The sequence below is a fragment of the Marmota flaviventris genome, chromosome 10 (assembly GCF_047511675.1).
Source record: "Marmota flaviventris isolate mMarFla1 chromosome 10, mMarFla1.hap1, whole genome shotgun sequence".
NCBI lineage: Eukaryota > Metazoa > Chordata > Mammalia > Rodentia > Sciuridae > Marmota > Marmota flaviventris.
In genome coordinates, this window is record NC_092507.1 from 115,348,240 (window position 1) to 115,373,212 (window position 24,973).

Consider the following 24,973-nt stretch of genomic DNA (forward strand, 5'->3'; position numbering starts at 1 on the left):
GAATTCCTAACGAATTAGAGTGGTAAGAGTGGATACTCTTTTCTTGTTCCTGATCTTAGAGGAGATGCTTTCACTATGATGTTGATTATGGTTTTGTCATAGGTAGCCTTTGTTATGTTGAGAAATGATTCTTCTATACCTAATTTATTCAGGGTTTTTATCATGAAGGGATGGTGGATTTTATCAAAGACTTTCTGTATCTTTCAAGATGGTAATGTGGTTTTTATCCTTCGTTGGGTTTACGTGATATATTTTATTTATGATTTGCACATGTTGAGCAAGCCTCACATCCTTAGAATGAAACCACCTTGATATGGTGAATAATTATCTTCATATACTGTTGAATTATATTTGCAAGTATTTTATGGAGACTATTTGCAAATATTGGAATATTGTCTAATTTTTTTTTTCTGTTGTTGTGTTCTTCTCAGGTTTTGATTGCAGGGTAATACAAGATTCATAGACTGAGTTTGGAAGAGTTTCTTCCCTTTCCATTTTGTGGAATAGTTTGAGAAACATTGGTGTTAGCTCTCTTTTAAAAGTCTCCTGAAATTCAGCAGAGAATCCACCAGTCTTGGCTTTTCTTTGTTGGGAGGCTTTTTATTACTGTTTCAGTCTCATTACATGTTATTGCTTTATTTATGTTTTGATATTCTATTGGTTTAATTTTGGTAGATAATATGAGCCTAGAAATTTATCAATATCTTCTACATTTTCCAATTTATTGGCATGCAGTTTTTTTTTAATATTCCCTGTTGATTCTTTGAATTTCAAGGGTATCTATTGTAATGTATTCTTTTGCACATCTAATTTTATTTATTTCGTCATCTCTTTCTTTAGTTTGGCTAGTTTAGCTAAGCATTTGTCAATTTTGTTTAATCTTTTCAAAGAAAAAAAAATCTCTGTTTCTTCAATCCTCAGTAGCATTTTTTAAGTCTCCAATGCATTTATTTCTGTTCTCATCTTTATGATTTATTTCCTTCTACTGATTTGGGGTTTGGCTGGTTCTTGTTTTCTTTAGACTGTGAGGTGGATCATTTGTTATTTATTTGAGATTTCTCTCTCTCTCTGATGTAAACACTCATTGTTATAAATTTACCTCAGTACTGCTTTTGCTGTAGCTCACAGGATCTAGTATTTTTTTTTCCATTTTTCTTTGTTTTTAGGAATTTTAAAATCCCTCACTCCTGAATTTTTCAATGACCCACTGTTTATTCAAAAAGTGTATGATTTGATCTCCCTGTGCTTATATAATTTACATAATTCCTGCAGTTTCTTTTGCTATTAATTTCCAATTTCATTCTATTGTGGTGAGATAATATACAATAAATTATTTTGTGATTTCCTCTCTGATATATTTTGGAAAAAGTTCCCTGTGCTGGGGAAAATAATAGGTATTCCAGAGTCACTGAATAAAATAACCTATAGATATCTGTTACCTCTGTTTAATATATAGTGTAAACTTACTCTGATATTTCTTTGTTGATTTTTTTTTTTTTTTTTGGTGTGGATAATCTAATGAGAGCAGGGTGTTGAAGTCACACTCTTATTGTATTGGAGTCTGTCTCTCCTTTTATGTCCAGTGGTGTTTGTTTTATAAAATTGAGTGTTCCAATGTTCAGTGCTTTTGTATTTGTAATCATTATAATTTCTCGAAGCATTAGTCACTCATAATAAATAGTTATCATCTTTGTCTATTATAATTAATTTGTCCTAAAGTCTAATTTTGAATATATGCATAACTAATCCTGCTTGCATTTGGATTCCATTGGTTGGAATATAATTATTCATCATTGCACTTTCAGTCTATGTGTTTTTGCAGGTGAGGTGAGTTTCCTGTTGGCAGATAGTGTTGGGTATTATTTTGAAATGCATTCATGCCTGAGTTATTTTATTTATATAATTATCTCCAGTTCCATCCATGTGTTACAAGTGGCAGGTTGTCATTTATTTTATAGTAGAATAATATCCCATTGTGTATATGGGATATTATTCTATAATATTTTCTTTATCTGTTTATCAGTTGTTATACTTAGGTTGTTCCCATTTATTGGATATTGTGAATAGAGCTGCAGTTAACATAATAATGCAGATGTTGACATGCAGACCTCATTTCCTCTGAACATACATACCCAACACTGGGATCACTGAATCACTTTAACTTTTGAGGTACCTCCATACTGTTTTCCATAATGGCAATACTAATTTATGGTCCCACCAACAGTGTGCAAGAGTTCCCTTCTTTGCATGTCTATGCTAGCACTTTTTTACCTTCAGTGTTTTTTAAAATAGTTATTATTATTGGAGTGAGGGGATAGTTTACTGTGGCTTTGATTTGCATTTCCCTGATGATTGGTAATGTTGAACATTTTTTTCCATATACCTGTTGGCTATTTGTATGTTTTTTTAAATGTCTATTTTGGTCTTTCATCTGTCGGCACATCATGATTTATTTTTGCTATTGATTTCTTTTTACATATTCTGGATATTAACTCCTTTTCAGATGTGTAGTTTGCAAATATTTCCTCCCATTCTGCAGGTTGTCTCTTTACTCTGTTGTCTCCTTAGATGAGCAGAAGCTGTATCAGTTTTGTGTAATCCCATTTATAATTCTCACCTCTTTCCTGTCTGTTGGGCCATTCTAATGTCCTAAAGTGTATCCCCTATGTTTTTCTTCTACTAGTTTCATAGTTTTAAGTCCTACATTTAAGTCTATAGTCTATTTGCAGGTGATTTTTTTTTTACATATAGTGAGAAATACAGGTCTAGTTTATTTTTCTGCAGGTCGATATCCAGTTTTCCCAGCATACTATATTGAAGACTGCCCTTTGTCCACGGCACGTTCTTAATACCATTGTAGAAAATCAATTGGTATACACGCATGGGTTCACTTCTAGGCTCTGTGTTTTGCTCCACTGCTCTATGTCAGTTTTTATGCCAATACTTGGCTATTTTGACTATTGCAACTTTGTACTATGCATTGAAATTCAAATCATTTGGTGCCCTGCTTTGTTCTGTTTGTTTAATGCTGCTTTGTCTATTCAGAGTTTTTTTTGTGTGTGTGTTTCCACATGAATTTTAGGATTTTTTCCCCTAATTCCATGAAGAATGTCTTAGTAAGGAATTGCACCAAATCAGTAGATCACTTTGGGTGGTATATTCTTTACAACATCAATTCTTCCAATCCTTAATTATGGAGTGTCTTTTTACTGTGTGTGTGTGTGTGTGTGTGTCCTCTTCGATTTCTTTTATCTTTTTTTTTTTTCTGATTTTCATTGTAAAGAGCTTCCATTTCTTCGGTTATTCTTTTTTTCTAACTATTGTAAATAGAATTGTTTCCTCAATGTCTATTCCAGATGACCTGCCATAGCATACAATAATGCTAGTGTTGTTTGCATTTTGATTTTGTATCCTGCAGCTTTACTGAACTCATTTATTAGTTCCAAAAGTCTTCTGGTGGAGTCTTCAGGATTTTTATAAAAAGATCATGTCCTCTTCCAACAGTGATAGTTTGACTTTCTCTTTTCCAATTTGGACGCAGTTTATTTATTTGTTTTTCTTGCCTGATTGTTCTGACTAGACTTCTAGAACTAGGTTGAGTAGAAGTGGTGAATTAGGGCATCCTTGTCTTGTTCCATATCTTAGAAAGATAATGTTCCTCATTGAGCTGTTTATTGCAAAAGGTCTTTTTTATATTGATTACATTCCTTCTATTCTTAATTTGTCCAGAAATTTTATCATGACGTGTTAATTGAATTTCATCAAATACCTTTTCTACATTTATTGAGATCATTGTTTTGTCATATATGGGGTCTGAAATGTTGTATTATATTTTTGACTTTTATATATTGAACCATTCTTGCATCTTTGGGATGAATCCCACCTGATCATGGTGAATTATCTTTTTAATGTTATGTTGGACACAGTTTGTTAGTATTTTGCTGAAGATTTTTATTTATCGTGGATATTGGCTCATAAATTTATTTCTCTCTCTCTCTCCATTTCTCTCTCTCTCTCTCTCTCTTTCTCTCTCTCTCTCTCTCTCTCTTTCATTATGCCCTTGTCTGCTTTGGGTATAAGGATAATGCTGGCATCAAGAATGAGTTTGGAAGAATTCTCCCCTCTTCAGTTTTTTAGAAGAATTGGTATAAATAAAGACTTCGGTTCCTGGTCTTTTGTTGATAAAAAACTTTTTATTCCTGATACAGTCTCATTCATTGTTGGTCTGTGCAGGTTTTCTGCTTCTGCATGATTCATTCTTGGTAAGGTTTATTTTTCCAGGAATTTATCTATTTCTTATAGGTCATCAAATTTGTAGTCATATAGTTTTTTGCAGTTATCTCTAATGATGTTTTATATTTATGTGGTATCAGTTATAATGCCTCCTTTTTTCATCTGATTTTATTATTTGAGTTTTATCTTTCTTTTTTCCTAGTCTAGATAAGAGTCTGTCTATTTTGTTTATCCCTCTGAAGAAACAGCTCTTTATTTCTTTGCTTTGTAAAATCTCTATTTCATTAATTTTGGCTCTCAGCTTTATTACTTCTTTTATTCTACCAATTTAATTTTTTTAAAGATAATTCCTTGCAGGTACAGTATGTTTACTGGAGATCTTACTGCTTTTTTGAAGTGAGTGTTGATTGCGGTGACCTTCCCTCTTAGTACTTCTTTTGCTGTCTCTCACAGGTTTGACATACTGTGTTTCCATTTTTATCTGTTTAAAGAAATCTTTTAACTTTTTTTTTCCATTTCTTCCTCAATCCATTGGTTGTACAAGAGTGAGTCGTTTAATTTACATGCATTTTTGTGGTTTCCAAAGGTTCTCTTGTTACTGATTTCTGGTTTTATTACACCGTGGTCAGAAAAATAATTATATAATTTTAAATTTCTCAAATTTTGAGACTTGTTTTTTGGCCTATTATGTGGCCTGTCTTAGAGAATGTTTCACGTGCTCCGAAGAAGAATATGTGTCCAAAAGTTGTTGGATGGAATGCTTCCTTAGGTCCGTATGGTCTAGAATACAATTTAACCTTTTGGTTTCTTTGTTGATTTTTCTGTCTGGATGATCTCTCCATTGCTGAATGTAGGTGGTTAAAGTCCTTTACTATGTTTGTATTGGAGTCTGTCTATTAATATTTGCTTATATGTGTGAATGTTCTGACATTGAGTGCTTATATATTTAGAATTGTTCTTTCCTTTTACTGAATTTACCCTTTTATCACTAGATAATGGTCCATCTTGTCTCTTGGATTTAAAGTCTTACTTTATCTGATATAACTGTGACTACTCCTATTTTCTTCTGGGTTTTATTTCCATTCAACATTTATTCCATTCCTTTACTTTCAGTCTATGCATGTCCTCAGAAGTTTCTTTCTTTCTTTTTTAAAAATTTATTCATTTATTAATTCCAATCAGTTATACAGTGGAAAGAAAGAGACAGTGGAAAGCTCTTTGACTCATTGTACACAGTTGGAGCAGAATTTTTCACTTCTCTGGTTGTGCATGAACTAGAGTCACACCATTCGTGCAGTCATACATGTAATGACGTCCGTCTCATTCCACCATCTTTCCTACCCCTTTGCCCCCTCCAAAGTTCCTCCACTTGTCCCATGCCCCGCCCCTCCCGCCATTATGGTCAGCATCCACACGTCAGAGAAAATATTCAGCCTTTGTATTTTTGGAATTGGCTTACTTTACTTAGCACAATATTCTCCAACTCCACCCATTTATCTTCAAATGCCATGATTTTATTCTCTTTTAATGCTGAGTAATATTCCATTGAGTATATATGCCACAGTTTTTTTTTATCCATTCATCTATTGAAGGGAATCTAGGGTGCTTCTACAGTCTAGCAATTGTGAATTGTGCTGCTGTAAACACTGAAGTGGTTGTGTTATTGTAGTGTGCTGTAGTGTGCTGTTTTTAAGTCTTTAGAGTATAGACTGAGAAGTGGGACAGTGGGGTCAAATGGTGTTTTCATCCCAAGTTTCCTAAGGCATCTCCATACTGCTTTCCAGATTGGTTGCAGCAGTTTGCAGTCTCACCAGCAATGTGAGGGTGCCTTTTCCCCTACATCCTCGCCAACACTTATTGTTGTTTGTATTCTTGATAGCTGCCATTCTGACTGGGGTGAGATGAAATCTTAGAGTGATTCTGATTTGCATTTCTCTAGTTACTAGAGATGTTGAACATTTTTTCATTGTTGATTGATTGTATATCATCCTCTGAGAAGTGACTGTTCAGCTCCTTAGCCCATTTATTGATTGGGTTGTTAGTTTTATTGATGTTAAGTTTTTTGAGTTCTTTATATATCGTGGAGATGAGTGCTCTGACGTGCATGTGGCAAAAATTTGCTCCCAAAATGTGGGCTCTCTCTTCACCTCATTGTTTCTTTCTTTTGCTGAGAAGAAGCTTTTTTGTTTGAATCCATCCCATTTATTGATTCTTGATTTTATTTCTTGTGCCTTTAGGAGTCTTGTTAAGAAAGTTGGGGCCTAATCTGATGTGATGAAGATTAGGGCCTACTTTTTCTTCTATTAGGCACAGAACCTCTGGTCTAATTCCTAGGTCCTTGATCCACTTTGAGTAGAGTTTTGTGCATGGTGAGAGATAGGGGTTTAATTTCATTTTGCTGCATATGAATTTCCAGTTTTTCTAGCACCATTTGTTGAAGAGGCTATCTTTTCTCCAATGTATATTTTTGGCACCTTTGTCTAGTGTGAGATAACTGTATTTATGTGGGTTTGTCTCTGTGTCTTCTCTTCTGTACCATTGTTCTACATGTCTATTTTGGTGCCAATACCATGCTGTTTTTGTTACTATAGCTTTGTAGTATACCTTAAGGTCTGGAATAGTGATGCCTTCACTCTTCTTGTTAAAGATTGCTTTGGCTACTCTGGGTCTCTTATTTTTCCAAATAAATTTCATAATTTCTTTTTCTATTTCAGTAAGGAATGATGTTGGGGTTTTAATGGAAATCACATTGAATCTGTATAGCGCTTTGGGTGGCAAGGTCATTTTGACAATATTAATTCTGCCTATCCAAGAGCATGGGAGATCTTTCCATCTTCTAAGCTCTTCTGTAATTTATTTCTTTAGTGTTCTGTAGTTTTCATTGTAGAGGTCTTTCACCTTTCTTGTTAGATTGATGCCAAGTATTTTATTTATTTATTTATTTATTTATTTATTTATTTATTTATTTTTGAGACTTGTGAATGGGATAATTTTCCTAATTTCTCTTTCATGGGATTCATCACTGATATATAGAAATGCATTTAACTTATGTGTATTGGTTTTATATCCTGCTACTTTGCTGAATTCATTTATTAGTTCTAGAAGTTTTCCTGTGGAATTTTTTTGAATCCTCTAATATAGAATCATGTAGTTGGTAAATAATGATAGTTTTAGTTCTTCTTTTCCTATTTCTATCCCTTTAATTTCTTTCATCTGTCTAATTGCTCTGGCTAGCATTTCAAGGACTATATGAATAGAAGTGGAGTGGTGAGAGAGGGCATCCCTGTTTTGTTCCCAATTTTAGAGGGAATGCTCCCAATTTTTCTCCATTTAGGATGATGTTGGCCTTAGGTTTAGCATAGATAGTTTTTATAATGTCAAGGTATGTTCTTACTATCCCTAGTTTTTCTAGTGTTTTGAACATGAAAAGAGTGCTGTATTTTGTTAAATGCTTTCTCTGCATCAATTGATTATAATCATTATACATATGATTCTTTAAGTCTATTGATGTGATGGATTACATTTATTGATTTATGTATATTGAACCAAACTTGCATCTAAAATAAAATCACTTGATTATGGTGTACTGCCTTTTAAATATCTTTTTATATGCAATTTGCCAAAATTTTATTGAGAATTTTCGCATCTATGTTCATCAGGTATATTGGTTTGAAAGTTTTTTTCTTTGATGTGTCTTCTTCTGGTTTTGGTATCAGGTTGTTACTAGCCTCATAAAATGAGTTTGGAAATGTTTCCTCCTTTTCTACTTCATGGAATACTTTGAGGAATATTGGTATTAATTCTTTATAGGTCTTGTAGAACTCCATTGAGTATCCATCTGGTCCTGGACTTTTCTTGGTTGGCAGGCTTCTGAAGGTGTTTTCTGTTTCCCTGCTTGAAATTGATCTGTTCAAGGTGTGTATATCCTTCTGGTTCAGTTTGGGTAGTTCATATGCCTCTAGAAATTTGTTGGTGTTTTCGAGGTTTTCATGTGCTACTGAGAAAAAAGTGTATTCATTTGTTGATGGATGGAATATTCTATATCTGTCTGTTAAGTCTAAATTATTGATTGTTTTATTGAGTTCTGTAATTTCTTTGTTTAGTTTTTGTTTGGGAGATCTTTCCAGTGGTGAGAGAGGTATATTAAAGTCACCCAGTATTATTATGGGATGGTCTGTTTGATCTTGTAGTTGAGAAGGGTTTGTTTGATATACATAGATGCTCCATTGTTTGGGGCATCGGTATTTATGATTGTTATGTCTTGTTGATATATTTTCCCTTAAGTAGAATGCAATGACCTTATTCATCCCTTTTCACTAACTTTGGTTTGAAGTCCACTTTAACTGATAGAGGATGGAAACCCTTGCTTGTTTGTGTGGTCCATGTGAGTGAAGGTTTCACCTTCACTCTGTGGATGCCTTTTCCTGTGAGATGAGGCTCTTGAAGGCAGCATATTGATGGTCACTTTTTTTAATCCAATCTGCCAGTCTATGTCTTTTGATTGATGAGTTTAGGCCATTGACATTCAGAGTTATTATTGAGACATGGTTTGTATTCCTGCTCATTTTTGTTTATTTTTGGTTTTTAACTTGACTTGGTTTTTCCTTTGATTGGCCATTCCTTTAGTGTAATTCTTCCCTATTCAGATTTTCATTGTTGTTTTTCATTCCTCCTCGTGGTATATTTTGCCAAGAATGGTCTGCAGTGCAGGCTTTCTAGTTGTGAATTCTGTTAAATTTTGTTTATCATGGAAGGTTTTTATTTCATCATCAACTCTGAAACTTAATTTTGCTGGATATAAGATTGTTGGTTGGCATCCATTATCTTTCAGAGCTTGGTATATGTGTTACAGGGTCTCCTAATTTTGAGTGTCTGGGTTGAAAAATCTGCTGAGATCCAAATTGATCTTCCTTATATATTATCTGATTCCTGTCTCTTGAAGCCTTTAAAATTCTATCCTTATTCTGTATGCTAGGCATTTTCATTATGATGTGCCTTGGTGTAGATCTGTTGTAATTTTGTACATTTGGTGTCCTATAAGCCTCTTGAATTTAATTTTCCAATTCATTTTCATGTTTGGGAAATTTTCTGATATTATCTCATTGAAGAGATTGTGCATTTCTTTGGTTTGAATCTCTGTGCCTTCCTCTTTCCAAATAAATCTTATATTTGGTCTTTTGATGTTATCCTGTAATTTTTGGATGTTCAGTTCATGGTTTCTTACCATCTTCACTGTGTGGCCAACTTTATTTTCAAGATTGTGTATTTTGTCTTCATTGTGTATGGTTCTGTCTTCCAAGTGATCTAGCCTATTGGTGATGCTTTCTATTGAGTTTTTTATTTGGTTTATTGTTTCCTTCATTTCAAGGATTTCTGGTTGTTTTTTTTTTCTTTTCAGAATCCCTATCTCTTTCTTGAAGTGATCTTTTGCTACCTGTATTTGCTTTCTTATCTGTTTGTTGGTGTGATCAATGGTTGAATGAATTTGCTCCCTTATCTCTTTGTTGGAGAGATCAATTTTTGCCTGTATTTTCTCATTTAGGCCATTCTTTAATTTGCAGGTCATTTTAATTATGTATATTCTGAACTCCTCTGACATTTCACCTACTGCCCTCCAATGGATTCTATTGTCGTAGTGTCTCAGTCTGTTTGGGGGCTCTTTCCTTCCTTGTTTTTTCATGTTATGTATGTGTCTTCCCCTCTTGCAGTGCAGATCTGAGGTATTGCAGCTTCTACCCTATAATCTTGTAGTGTCCCTTCAGGTTACCAATACCTCACCTTCAAGGGGGATATCAATGTTTACAGCACCTAATGCAACCAATAAGTAGCCATAAATCAATTAGCTTCTATTTTGACATTTACAGTTTTGTGGCTATAAACAGAAATGGTGAGTTCAGTTATCTTCTACCCTATAGCCAGTAGGTTTGCATAAGGGTTTACAGTTTTTAATGGTGGGCAGGGGGCCAGGGTAGGCTGTGATGTTTATGAGGTAGGATGTGGGAACATAGAGGTATTAGATCATAGGATCAGTGAAAGGGTAATCAAAAGAATTTGGCTATTAGCAGAAGAAAAAAGAGAGAGAGGCTACCCCATGCAAGGCTCCCTCTTGCCTCTATAACAGGAGGTGTCTGTTAGAACAACTGGTAAACATACCTCTGGTGCAACTGGGCCCACAGGGACCTTGGTGATGGCTTTTCCAGGCTCTGATTGTTGTCCCTAGATGGAAGCAGTCATGTCCCTTGTTGGTGGCAGCAGCAGCATCAAGCCAGGCCCCACTCTGTGTCCCAAGGTGGAAACTGCCCCAGCTAAAGATGGTGGAGGCAGCAGCTGGGTATCCTCAGATGGCAGTGGAGGTGTCCCAAGTTGGAGGCAACCACTTTCAGAGATGGGGCTGGAAGAATGGGCTGTAGATGGCATTGGGTGGCCTGTTCAGCGATGCTGCAGTGTGGTGTGTGGTGCTGCAAGGGGCAGCTGCCTCCTGGCCCTGTCTGATGTCCCACAGTGGAGATTACCATGTGGGGAGGGCCATGGCAGGGGTTGCGATGTCCCAAAATGGAGGCGGCTTAGGTGGAGCCAGACATTGGTGAGTAGGGAACCACAGCGTCTGTTCCTCTCGGGCAGCAGGTGGTGTGATATTCCTCTTGGGTGGTGTGATATTCCTCTTGGGTGGTGGGCAGCACTCATGTGGGTCAGGCCTCTCCTCCGAGGTTTCTTGTGAGCAAGATATGGTTAGGTCTTCATTTTTTATCCATTCATTCATTTCATATCTTCTAATTGAAGAATTTAATTCATTTAAGGAAATTATTGGCAGATAAGTTCTTAATGTATGCATTTTCTACCTTGTTTTCCGGGGATTTTTTTTTTTTTTTTTAGCCCCTTTTATTTCTTTCTCATTCTCTTATGGTCTCATTTTTTGGTTTACTCTACTAGTGTGTTTTGATTACTTGTGTATTATTTTGTGTTTATTATAGATCTTTGCTGTGTGGTTTTCATGAGAGTTACAAAAACATCTTTTGATTAGGACAAACTTTTAAAATGATAGCAGTATTACATGATCATAAAGATAAGAAAAATTTAAGAGAGAAAATATACTAATTAAAAAGTCAGCAAAGACATTCCATTTCTCCACACATTTTTGATATTTTGGTATTTTTTATCTATTTTCCTTATCTCTTAAAAATAATGCAGTTGTTATTTTTAATTTTCTTTTTGTTCTTCAGACTACATATGAATGGCTTATACACCATGTTTGTAATATTAGAACATCGTATAATTACTCTTACCAGTGAGTTTTATACCTTGCTAAGGAGAGTGATGGCCAGCATCTCTTTGGGGGGGGGGGGTTCTTCTTGCCCAAGAGGATGTAAGCCACCCTAAAACTTAAAGTCTTAAATAATTAATAAATAACAAAACACAAATATTCAGAAATATATTTACAAAAGCAAAACCCCTGATAGATCTAGTCCACATGGGTGCTAGAACTAGACAAAGACAAGATGGCTCTGGTGATTTATTTAAGGGGATACATCAAAAGCAGGGAAAAGGTTTCAAGGGCAGAGTCTTGCTTCATGATGTCTTGCAGTCAGCAGGTTGATTGACATCTTGGCAGGTCACACCCATCTCAGGTGCTTTGTGGGCCATGGCAGAGTGGGACAGAAATTCACACTGTTCCTGGGCAATTGACCAGAGAAAATATCCACTGGTCATCCCTAGACACCAGATGTTTCTATCCACTAGGCTTCCATGTGTGTTGACCCATGTGCAACATGACCCATGGACAGCTCCAGACACCTTGCTCCATTTTCTTCTTATTCATGAGTCTCTCTCTCTCTCTCTCTCTCTCTCTCTCTCTCTCTCTCTCTCTCTAATTGAAGAGCCCCCTTTATCTTTTCTTATAGGGGAAGTCTGGTGAAAATCTATTTTCTCAGTTTTTGTTAGGGAGTACCTTTGTTTCTTCTTAATTTCTAAAGGATGTCTTGGCTGGGTGCAGTATTATCCGTTGATAATTTGTCCTTCTGTACTGTGAAAGTCTCTTGCCACTCTCCTGGTCTATAAGGTCTCTGTTTACAGGTAAATTAGGGAGACTCTTATTTTTATGTGTTTCTTTTCTCTTGCTGCCCTGGCTCCTTTGCCTTTAGACTTTGTTAGCTTGATTACTGTATGTGTTGCTATGGACTTGGTTGAGTTAAATTTGACAGGCCATCTTTGATCTTCTGGTTCCTAGGTATTTGTTTTCTTCTCTTGCCTCCTATGATTTCTTTGAATCTTTCCTACTTCAGTGGCATTCTCAAGTTCCCTTTGAAGCCCAATAACCCAAATATTAACTTTCTTAAAGTCTCTATAAGCTTTCTTCATTTCTCCTCATTCTTTTTTCCTTGTCTTCCAACTCTGTATTTTCAAATAGCTTGTCTTTGAGCTTACTGTTTCTTTCTTGTGTTTGGTCTATTCAGTTACTGATGCCTTCTGTTGTGTTTTTTTATTGTGTTTAGAGTATTTTTCAGCTCAAGGATTTGTTTGGTTTTTAAAATTACTTCCATCTTTCTGTTAAGTTTCTATGTAATATTATCAAATTATTTCTCTGAGCTCTCTTGAAGCTGATTGAGTTTCCTTAAAATAGCTGTTTTAAATTTTCCATACTAAAGTTTGCCCATACTGGTACTGGTTACATTCTGGTCAGTGTATTCCAGTTTATTTTGAATATTGAGTGAGGTCATAGTTTACTGAAAAGGTTTCTGATGGTTGTTGGTATGTGATGTTGTCTAAACATTGAAAGAATAGGTGTTCTGGTCTTCCCAACCTGGCTTTGTTTGTGCCTGTCTTTATAGAAATTCTAATTGCTTGTTTTCTTTGAGCCTATAGTCCCTTCCACTATTTTAACACTTTATTGCATCGAGGCTTGCCAGGAATCAGCTATTAATGTGCTATATAACTGTTTCAGTACTAGACAGTGATCTAATTCCATGTTTATTCCAAATCAACAGTTACTGTATTGACCAGCATGAAGTAGAGCAGTAGCTAAAAAGGGCAGACTATCCCCACGAGTCTCTCTGGGGCTGAGATAGGCCCAGACATCTCATTCACAATCACCAGCCTGTGGTCAGGTACTTCACAGCCCTGGGAAAAAGCACCATGGAAGGGCCAGCCCCAGGCTGCTATGCCATGCCTCTGGCCACCAGTGCCCCTGAACTGTGTCCTACCCTGAGATCACAGCCCACAGAGACCATGCAGCGCTGGGAAGGAAGAAGACCCATACTGATATAGGTTTCCTTGTGTTCTTGGGGCCCAAGACTGCCACAGCCAGCCACAGGGGATGCTAAGTGGAATATAGTTGTGAGAGACACTATTTCTGCCCTCTAACAGGGCTGTTCCAGAGGTGCCATTTGCAGGTGCTGATCTGGGCTTGGCAGCCATTAGGACCTGCCGGTTTCTCGAGCCCATCACTGAGTTCCAAGGCAAATTTGGAACTTGTTACCTGGTCCTAACCTCACTGAATGGTGTCGTAGTCTGTCACCCCCTGAGCAACGTTTCCTCAGTTTCCCAAAGGAGGACAGGTGAAAAAATTAGAAATAAAAACAAACAAACCCACAAATACAGGAAAGTGGGACCCTGTGGGAAAGCCAAGCCCTGATGAGGCTTGACTGACCCCATTGCGGGCTCAGTACGTTTATTATATAGGTTTTTTTAAATTTTTTATTTGTTTTAATTAATTACACATGACAGTACCATGACCTTGACATATACATTTGAATCAGATGGGATATAATTTCTCGTTTTTCTGAGTGTACAGGTTGCAGAATCACATGGGTCATGCAGTCACGTAGATACACACAACAGTGGATTTACTGTGAGAAAGCGTCTTCAAGATAAACAAAGTCATGAGCAGGAACAGCTCAGTTAAGAGCTTATCAGAATCAAAATGCATTCTGCTGTCATATATACCTCATTTTAAAAAATGGGTCACATCAGGACCTCACAGCCACAGGGACTTACGTAGTCTCAGGAGGACAAGGGTGGACCTAGGCCCACACTGAGGCTGGTAATGATGTAGGCCAAACTTGTGTTTCTTCACCAGCGTGGAGGTTGCTGTCTGATGTCTGGCAGGTCTAGAGGCTCTGTCTGTGAGCTCTAGGAGAGGTAGACACACTTTTGGTTTCTGCCTAAGGCCAGATATCAGCCCAACAGGCTGGGCTCCGAGCTCAAAGGCAAAGTCTTAGGCTAAATTTCATGCCCTGATGCCCAGTGGGTAGAGCATTGCTCCTGGTTTCTTGGCCCTAAGTTGGGGGAGGTCTGGTGGAGGTTCTCAGTGGCCTGACTACACAGATTTTAAGAGTTCAGCCTGGAGGCAGGAATTCTGGGGCTCTGGAGCACCGGGCTCACCGTGGCAGGCCTGGCACTGGGGTTCAAGTTGAAGTCCTGGTCTTCCTTACAAGGCAGAGGCATTCTCTCCATATTACTTGGAGCTGGGGAAGAAGTGATGTGGGTGACTCTTTTCTTCCTGTGCCCTTCAATGTGTCTTTTCTTCCTGTTGTACTAAAACCAGGCACTCGGGTGTCTCACCTGGCTTCTTTAGCTAATGAGAAGTCAGTTTGGTGTGTGAATAGCTGTTCAAATTGGTGTTTCTGTGGGGAGAGGACCATGGGAGGGTCTTGGCCACCATCTTGTGAAAAGGGATAAGTGGTTTAGGCCAAGAAAATGATTGCCAGTTATTATGATATTATTATTGGAATTATAAGAGGGTTAGATATTTATGATGCTCTCCAAATCACAGCCAATAACATCAGCTTATTTTTTTTTTAAGCGTTATTGCACATTCTCTGAACGATAAAAAAGCACTTGGCAAAAGAAGGAACAAACGGTCTGGATTCAAAAATTTGAGTTCATCTCATCTTATTGCCATTCACTAGCTGTGGGGCCTCAGGTAAGGCATTCCATCTTGAAAAGCTAATTTAGCCTGTAATAATTGAGAGATTATAATAAATGAAAATGTATTTTTCAGCCATATCATGCTGGGTACTTATACCTAGGGGTAGAAATTATCCCATTTTAGAGATAAATGGGCACTCCCTAAATATTTTCTTTCCTCTGTACCATCCACATTCCACGTGGAAGCACTTGGTAAATTGCAGAACACTATCCAGTGATCAGTTATTATGCATGAAGCAGTATCATGCTTCTTAAATCACAGTGTGTGGACTTTGGGGGCCACAAAGTCACCAAATTGATCTGAATGCATTTGATATCTGTATAAATTTTACATAATAACAAATATCTTATTTTTTTTTTTTATGTTTTGTGGTGCTAGAGGTCAAACCCAGGGCCGTGTGCACGCTAGGCAAGCACTCGACCTGGGAGCCATATCCGTATTCCAACAAGTACTTCAAAACGTTTTTTAAAAAAGTGGACAGATATTATGAAGTAAAATGCTAATTTTACATTCATTAGTTAAAAATAAAACTTCAGAGAAATAGCTGTCTTAATTTTCTCATTAAAATGTGATTATGTTATTTTATAAGAGGGTTCTAGCAAGATTAATGTCATCTAGACAAGTAAGGAGCATGCTGAGTTGACTATCACATTATGAATATTTAACCAAAGTTATCTTCCTTACTGCTTTTGTCAGTAAGGAAGGACTGGGACATTTGAGAAGATTGATTTCTCAGGTATTTCAGAGGCATTCTTTATTTTGAAATGGTGCTGATAATAGTTTTGGTTTTCAACTCTACATATTTTGGTTATTAACTCTACATGTGCAAGAATAGTTTTCTCCAGTCCTTACCTACTGGAAAATTAATAAGGCCATTTTAACCATAATAACTTTATTAACATTGTCTCTATGGATGGAGTCTTCAGGCTTCTGAAATTCATGATCCATTATTTTCTACTAATAAACATGCTATCTTTCATTCTTAGGCTTATTTCTTGAACCTCATATGTTGCTTCTCTGGAAGTTACTAATTGCTAGTAATGTCAAACATCTTTTTTTTTGAAAGTTTATTAGAAATTTGAGCAAATTGCTTATTCATATATTTTGCCCATTTTTCAGATAGACCATTTATATTTTTCTTATTGGTTTGTGATTCTCCATATATTTAGAAAGCAAATCTTCTGTTAGTTACACACATTGAAGATAGTATCTTCCCAGTTTATTTTCACTTTATTTACTCTGTGTGTGTGTTTTTCCTACAAAGAGGTTTAGAATGTGCACACACTCAAATTTGACTTTAGGCTTTTCTTATCTTGCTCTTTTTGAGCCTTATTTAAGAAATGCCTTTACCTCAATGTGATGAGAAGTCTTGTGTTTTCTTCAACAGCATCACGAAATATATATTGTGTGTATGATGTGAGATAATGATTCAATATTGTAATTCCTCATATATAAGTGTCTGAACACTTTTTGTGTTCAGACATCCTTTCCTTGTTATGTATAATGTCACTTTGATCGGATACCATGCTTTTATTTCTGTTTCCATACTCTATTATTAGTTAATTTTTCTCTGTGACACTATCATATCATTAAATAATAATATATTACATACATAATAAACTCATTATATATATTTTTGTGAAGGATTGGTAAGCTAGGAAGAATAGTGCTTTCAAATAAACATTTTAAACTTATTTTGTATAATTTTGTCTTTATCCTTTGATGTAGATTTTAGGATCATCTTGTTAAGTTCTCAAGGAAAAGCCCTTTGAGATTTTGCTTGGAGTTTATAGACTAATTTGGCAAAACCACCATCTTCATTTTATTGAATTCTTCCATTCAAAATATCTTACATATCCGTAATTAATTATGTACTTTAAGTCTATCACTAAAGTTATAATGCTCTTTAAAGCATTATATATTTTTATTACATATTCTAAGTACTTTGTAGGTTTGTTATTATTAGAAATTATACTATTTTATTCTATGTTTTTCCCTTTGGATTATTACTGAAATAAAGAAATGAGGCTTTTGTATATGTTAACCTTATATTTAGAATCATTGCTAATTCTTATTTCTAATACTTTTTGTATTATTTTTGATAACATACATAGACAATCATATTACTACAATATTTTATTGGCATAAAACCCAATAAGTCAATGGAATGGAGGAAAGAATTTAAAAAATGGACCAAATCATATTTGAACAAAGGATTTTTGACAAAGGCACAAAGGTCAATGAGTGGAGAAAGAATATAATTATGGCAAAACTAATAACCATGTGAAAAACATGAACTTTGAATCAGACCTTGTACCATATACAAAATGATTCAAAAGAGGTTGTAGATATAAGTGCCCAAAGGCCAAACTATAAAATTTCTAGAGGAAAATATAGGACAAAGTCTTCTGATCTTGTTTGGAAAAGACTTCCTGGACGTGACACTAAAAGCGTGATCCATGAAAGAACAAATTAATAAATTGGATTTCAGCTACTGTATGCATACATCAAGATTTTCACATTGTATGCTTGAAATAAATTCACTGTGTTGTGTGTCAGTATATTCAAAATTCCCTTTACAGAGTGAATCCTGTTCTCTAAGAATTACAGATTCATTGTACCACCTCTGAAGATGTCCTTTCTCAATAGTAGTGGGCATCTTGCTTATAATAAGCTATGATTTTTATTTCACCCAAATCTCCTTTACTGTACTGTAGACATTTTACTCTCCCTTTAAAAAGATGGTAACTCCGAGTAAGGTCAAGCACACCTGTGATCCCAGTGATTGGGGAGGATGAGGCAGAGGGATTGCAAGTTTGAGGCCAATCTCAGCAAGTTAGTGAGACCCTGTCTCAAAATAAGACATAAAAAGGGCTGGGGATGCAGCTCAGTGGTAGAAATCTGGGAGTCCAATTCCTAATACCACCAATAAATAAATAAATAGAAAAAAGAAAGAGGTGGGGGGACGGGTAGGAGGAGATATTAACCATTCACCTTGCTTATTTTGAATGTAAACCAACTTTGGGTGGTGTAACTTTATGTGTTTGGGGTTTCTTATAGGCTGACCCCAAAGTTGGGAGATGGAGAGCAAATACAGAGAAATGCTGTTACTGAGGGGCCTGGATAACATCACTGATGAGGAACTGGATAGGTTCAAGTTCTTTATTCCAGATGAATTCACGATTGCCAAGAGCAAACTGCAGACTGCAAACAGGACAGAGTTAGCCAACTTGCTGATTCAAAATGCCGGTGTGGTGCCTGCGGTGACTAAGACCATACGTATCTTCCAGAAGCTGAATTATATGCACGTGGCAAAAAATCTTCAGGACGAGAAGGCAAAAGGTACACGGAATTCTTCACCTTTTCTGGCATCAGAGGGAGAAGACGCCGGGGCACATTGGGATTTGTTTGCTTGCTCAGATGTCCATTTGACCCCTTTTACTGATAATTGCTAGAAGTCTTTTTTTAGAAATTCCATAAATGCAGCCCAGCATGACTTTGCCACCTCTGGTTCCAGCCCTCGGGACGGCCACTCACCGTTTTCTCATCTTCCCTTTACCCATCTTTGCCTTGCAGTGACCAAGCACACAGGATGAATGGCCGTTAGTGCTTTAGACTCTATCACGTGGTCTCACACTTTACTGGAGCACACTACAGCCCTGGAAAGCCATAAACTGGGGTATCAGGCACCTCTGCCTCTCCTCACACATGCTGCTTCTACATTGGGCCAGCCTGCCAGGGTCCCAGACTGCCTGTCTTTCTTCAAGAAAGACCCTGTCCTTCTAGTCCAGGGATTCTGTCTCCTCTTCATCTCCAATGACAAGATACATTTCCCAAATGATTTATATTATTCAGTGAACTATTGATCAGTCTCTAAGAAATATCTCCTTGTCGTTTAAGCTCCTGATTGTTACATAAGAACAACTGATGCATCCTGGCTTTATTGACAAAATGACTTAAGAAAAAAAAAAAAGGTCAACCAAAGACGATCTCATCCAAAGACTCTCCAAAATGAAAGACAACAAAAGTAGTAGTTTTAAGATTCTAATATAGTATTTGTTTGTGTGTACAGTATGAATAACATACTTCTCATATGTGATTTCTATAAAGGCTAAATGAGGCCCATTTAAGTGATTATATAAATGTACAGATATGAATTTTTATCTAAGGCACTTTAGAGAAAGGATTGGTTGTGCGGCCATGCCTTCTATTTTCCTTGGATTGCTGAAATTTGGAGGTGTATTTCTTAGATATGGCCACTAGGTGGCAGTAATGGCACACAGTTGCTCCATGAAACCAATTGCCCTGCTTCTTGAATGTGAACAAACATAGACTATTAGTATGTTTTCATCTCCTCCATCTCACCCCAATGAAAAATTTATTCCTCTTGCCTGGCATGGTGGCACATACCTGCAATACACCTTACTTGTGAGGTTGAAGGAGAAGGATTGCAATTTTGAGGTCGCCCTGGGCAACTTAGTTACACCCTCAGCAACTTTGAGTCTGTCAAAATAATAATAAAAGGACAGAACCCTCCCCTCCTGCGAACCCTCATTCTTCCCTTTGGCTCAGGGAACTCCAAATTTCTCTAACCACAATCTTTACTCCTTACTCCAGTTTGCTTTTCTAATGATCCTGAAAATTTGATTACCTCAATTAGCTAAAAATGATCCAAAGTGGTCCCAGGCTAGAAATCTAGGAATGACTGGCAGCTTCGTAAGCTGTGTGAGAAATCAATGAAGTTCCTTTGTAAGTCAAAATTCTATCCATAGTTGTCTTTAGGCCTACTTTAAATGTGCCGGGTTTATTTGTGCCCCATGTTACCTCTCCTATGTTTGGGGATCAGTTTTGTGTTTTTCTTTGTAAATTTCATCCTCTGTCAAGTGTTTTTTGTTTGTTGAATGTACACCAAGGGTCTGCATGCTTCTGCATGCTTCTACTGCTTGGAAGGTATGGGATATTTGAAAGATTATTAGTATTATTATTTTTGTTGTTATTGTGTGTTGGGGGGTAATGGGCATTGAACCCAGGAACACTCTACCAGTCCTTTTTAATTTTGAAACAAGATCTCACTAAGTTGCTGGGGCTGACCTCAACTTGTGATCCTCCTGCCTCAGCCTTCTGAGTAGCTGGGATTACAGGCATGCACCACTGCACCTGGCTTGCTGAAGGAATCTTTAATGACTCAGAGTCAATAGTTAGTAGATAGAGAGGCTTTTGGGGGAAGAAAGATGAAGACTAAGAGGTTACTTAAGCATGATAAAAGGAAGCTTAGAGAGTACATGATCAAAGTCTGTAAAAGTCATGTCAGATTAAATTAGAGGTTGAAAATGGCAAATCAAATAGTTGGAAATGTGAACCTGACGATTAAAGAATGTAAGAGATGTGTAGTGGGCAGATGCGTTTTTTTCACAAAAATTTTTTGGTCCCTATGTATGAGATGAAAGATGGCTGATGTGATGGGGCAGGAGGACATGAGTCCCTCGACCTTCCTGACCCTTTTCTCTCCTATACTGCCTGCTTTGAAAGGGGGACTTTCATCTACACACCTCTCTGAAACCAGTTTCATGGAACTCACTTACCGTGGGAAGGTCAGTTCAACTTCTGGGGCAGAGGTCCCCCTGTGATCTCCCTGTCAGAGGGTCCAGTCCTTCCTGCTGTTTGAAATGTAGTGACAGAGAACTTACTGCAGCAGAAGACAGCTCATCCTGCTGTGAGCCCTGATGACTATTCTTTCTCTTAAAATCAAAGCGACCTTTTGACTTCAGCCTTGAACTGCTCAAGTTCCGTCAGGAACAACATCCAGTGATTTATCATGCCCTCTTCTTCCTGAGGGTGCCTTAAATAATTGAATGGAACCATCTTGATATATATACATATAGTCATTTTAAAACCAGAGCCCAAAGTTACCTGAGTAAAATATAATCTGACCCTAGACCTGGGGTACCCAAGCCAGACCCTAAGGCTGCATGATGGTGACACTGTGAGGAGCTGCCATGCCATCCACCTGTCTATCCATTCACCCTGCACCAAGAATCCTTCTAGATCTGGTGATAAAGCAGAGAGATAACAAGTAAATGCTGTTGTTTATTCAGGAGCATGTTGTAGAATTTCCACATATTTCTGAATATCCTAAAATTTTTTGTGTGTTTTTGATTTTTGGTTTCTTGGTGGTCGGTTCTGCTGTTTTGCTGCTTGGAATCTGTATTTAGGCAGAGCCGCAGGCTGGGTCCTGAGGCTGAGAAAGTGGGAAAAGTTGTTGGGATTGCTTGGGGTTACTCCGACTGGGAAGGCCGTAAGCCATGCTCTAAAGATATATGAGGTCTCAGACTTGCTTCCTTGCCTGGGTCCAGGCAAGGTTCAAATTGTGCTCCAAAGCTGGGTGGCACCACTTCTTAACCACTAGGACTGGAGAGGCCAGATGTTCTCCTCTGCAGATGTGCAGGGACACAGGCGGGGTAGTGGGTGGGGTCAGTTGCTCAACCGCTTGTGTTTGGCAAGGCCAGATGCTCCCCTGCAGAGGTTTCTGTGGAATTCGGCTTGCGTCTTCGCCTGGGGAAGCATTATGCTGAGGTCTGAGGTTGGGCAGCTTCCCTCCACAGGTGTGCATGCATGTGCACTTACCTGTATTGTGGGGAAGACCATGGCTGGGTGGGAAAGCTGGTGAGATAACTGAAAACCATCCGGGCAGCTGGGCACCAGGGCACACACTGATACACACTGATAAGCCCCGCCACTCAGGAGGGGAGGAAGGATAATCGCAAGTTCCAGGCCACCCTGGGCAACTTTTTGAGACCCCCATCTCAAAGTTAAAAAAAAAATAAAAAGGACTGGGGATGTAGTTCAGAGAGAGAGAGAGAGAGCACCCCTGGGTTCAACCCTCAGTACCCCAAACAAGAAACAAAAAAACAAAACAAAACTCCAACAGACCTATTGATCATGTTTCCTGCAGAACAATGCTGTTGGGACCTCTCTCTGGTTTGGAGCCTCCATTGGCCAGAACGTAGGGCCACCAAGATCCGTGTGCTGATCCCTGTGATACCCACCCCCTTCTTTCTTTCTAAGTGGGCCCCCCGGTTGGTCTATCACTGCCAGTGCCTCCAGTGTTCCTCAAGACCTAAGTGAGCCTCCTGCAGAACTTCCCAGGATGCTGGGGACCAAATGCTCACCACACCTCTTTTCTCATTGTAGCACCACAGGGGTCCAGAGGAATTCTGAGTGGTGCTGGGCTGCCTCGGGAGAGGGGTGTCATGGGAACAGTGAGACCATTCCTCTTTCCTTCCGGTGGAACTTTTCTCAGTTCTGTGGTCCCAGAAGGAGTCTTGGCTGCACTCCCAGGTGGTTGCAAAAGTCTCCTTGGGTGTGACGGCTATGAGGCAGACTTCTTTGAGGCCAGCCGGATCTGGGAAGCTCTTGTTCACCCCTCCTGCTAGGGTCATTCTTCTTATTTTGTTCTTGAGAGATAATGCTGTTTAAATTTCTCAGCCAACTTTGTGCCTCTTCTGTTTAATATGTCCTTTTTTTTTTACATTTTTTTTAACAGTTGATGATAAGTATATGGGAAATAAAAAGACCAAAGAAGCAACTCTGACAAAAAGGAAAAGTCTAACTGAAGTGGGTTCTGTGGCCTCTGCAGTCAGCGGCAATGATGCCGGCCAGCACCGGTTGGCACCAGCAGTCTCTCCTCATGTGAAGGTAGGATGGAGTGAGCAGAGTGGCCTTCATCCTTTTGAGAGTACCCTGTAGTCATTGTCCCTGTCCTTCCCTACACGAGGATCTCTGTTCTTTATCTCACAGCTTGCAATTAAGGAAAGACAGTCTATCACATGAAAATTGTTCCTAGGTTACAAAAAGAAAATTGCACTCAAAAATACTTATGGAGTTTCTAATCTCTAACATGCTCTGGACATTTTAACCCCTTGTTAGACTGGATCCCATCAGAAGAAAACTCAGACAGACAGTCATTTTCAGGGAGTATATTTTAGAGTGCTTTCAGTATTCATGCCCATGAGGAAATAAAAGAAATAGAGTGGGGACAATGTCAAGTTCAGTACCTTCATGACAAATGTCTCAGTCCATCCCACAGAGCACTTAGGAGCTGAGGATGCCCACAGACAGTTAGGAACAGTTACTATACACCGGTGAATGCCAGATAAAATTAAAAAAATAAAATTCAATTTCTGGCATATTTAAGACAAAGAAAGTGCTCAAAGGAAAACAAAAACAAAACCCAAAAATCTACCAAACGTGCAGTTTTGTCTCCTGTGAAGTAGGAATCAAGTAATTTTACAGATGTGTGAGCTATAGAAATTGATGGAATGTTATTCCATTCTCTTTGCCCAGAGCAGCCACTTCCTCTGGGTTTGGCCTAGAAACTTCTGAAGTTGTCAGGGAAATGATATGAAGATATAAGTAGTGCATTTCAGAAGTTGGTCATTAAAATTATTTAGTCTGGAAGACCTAACTAAAGGTACCCAAAGACAAGAAATTCCGTATTTGACCTCAGGGAAGCTGAGGTTTTCCTGCACTGGTCCAAACTGAGTCTGTGGGTACTGTCCCTCAGGTCCCCTTATGGACCCATGTGCCAGGTCCCACCAGAGATCCAATTTAGACACATTTGCACTTGGTCTTACATGGGTCTTCCCCACCCCCCTACATTTTCCTTTGGCTTTGGAGAGCATATTGCTTTTTAAAAGTAACATTTGCTTCTAAAACAGACACAAAGAATCTCATATCTCTGTTAATTTCAAAAAACACAAACCATAGACATGACAATAAAATTACTTAAGATCATGTCACCTAGAAAACAACATATGTGATATTGGTAAATATTTCTGTGGAGTGTGAGTATTATTTAATTGTTGATTTTGCCAATAAGAAAAACATTGTACATTCTGTTTTGGACTTCATCCTTTGTTAAATCAATTATAACCATCTACCATATTATTCTTCTAAAGCATTTTTAATGTTTGCATAGTAATCTATGATATGATTATACATACTTATTTAATCAAATTCCTTGTTTTGGGCATTTATATTTTTTTAAATGCAATGTGATAGTTTATAAACAGCAAGATCCTATTATCCAAAGATCACATTCTTTTCAGTATTACTACTTTTCTGAAATGCTTAAGATTTTACTGTAGTACAAATAAATAACACTGTTCAGTCTTTGCCGTTTAATAACAGGGATATGTTCTGAGAGACATATCTGTCATTAGTTGAATTTATTATTGTATGAACATCATGAAGTGTACTTACACAAAAATAGATGGTGTGTGCCAATCAGTCTTCTTTTATTTTGGCATTTAAATGATTTCAATTTTTTATAATTAAAAATAACACAATAACATTTTTAATGTAAACTGTAGTGTACCATTCATTATTTCTAGGGGTTAATTCATAAAGTTAGATTTGATTCTCCTTTTTAATTAGCCTGTAATTTATTTGTAAGATCTCTGTTCTAGGTCTCTCTCTTTATTCACATTTAATTTAATGTGTACTTTTATTATTACTATCCCTAGGAATTTGGGGAGACTTGTCAGATCACTGAGCTCCCTCACCTTCATACCAGAGTAAAATGAATATTCAGGACAATATTGGATAGAGCACAAGGGCACCTTATGCCCTAATGCAATCAACAGAAGAAGACAAGGACAGATTTACCCCCTTTGCCTTGGCAATGCTGCATAAATCTGATGCACTCTACACACCCTTTAGATGAGAAAGCTGAGGATTCAGATTCAGGGAATCTATCTCCAAAGCTTGTTCCGCTGGCCCATTTGAACACAGGACTTGAAATCGTTCTTTTGCATT

The 24,973-nt window shown here is 37.6% G+C and overlaps 1 protein-coding gene across 5 annotated transcripts in view; it reads left to right on the forward strand.

Annotated features, from left to right (window-relative positions):
• The window catches only part of Aim2 (absent in melanoma 2), a 74,742-nt gene that overhangs the window by 46,729 nt on the left and 3,040 nt on the right, over positions 1-24,973 (forward strand). For all 5 annotated transcript variants that reach the window (XM_027950757.3, XM_071618268.1, XM_027950756.2 and 2 more), the window contains 3 exons: positions 15,032-15,151; positions 18,218-18,499; positions 22,701-22,852. In XM_027950757.3, the coding sequence (XP_027806558.1) occupies positions 18,238-18,499; positions 22,701-22,852 (414 nt within the window). In that variant the 5' untranslated portion in view covers positions 15,032-15,151; positions 18,218-18,237. The remainder of the gene's footprint in view (positions 1-15,031; positions 15,152-18,217; positions 18,500-22,700; positions 22,853-24,973) is intronic.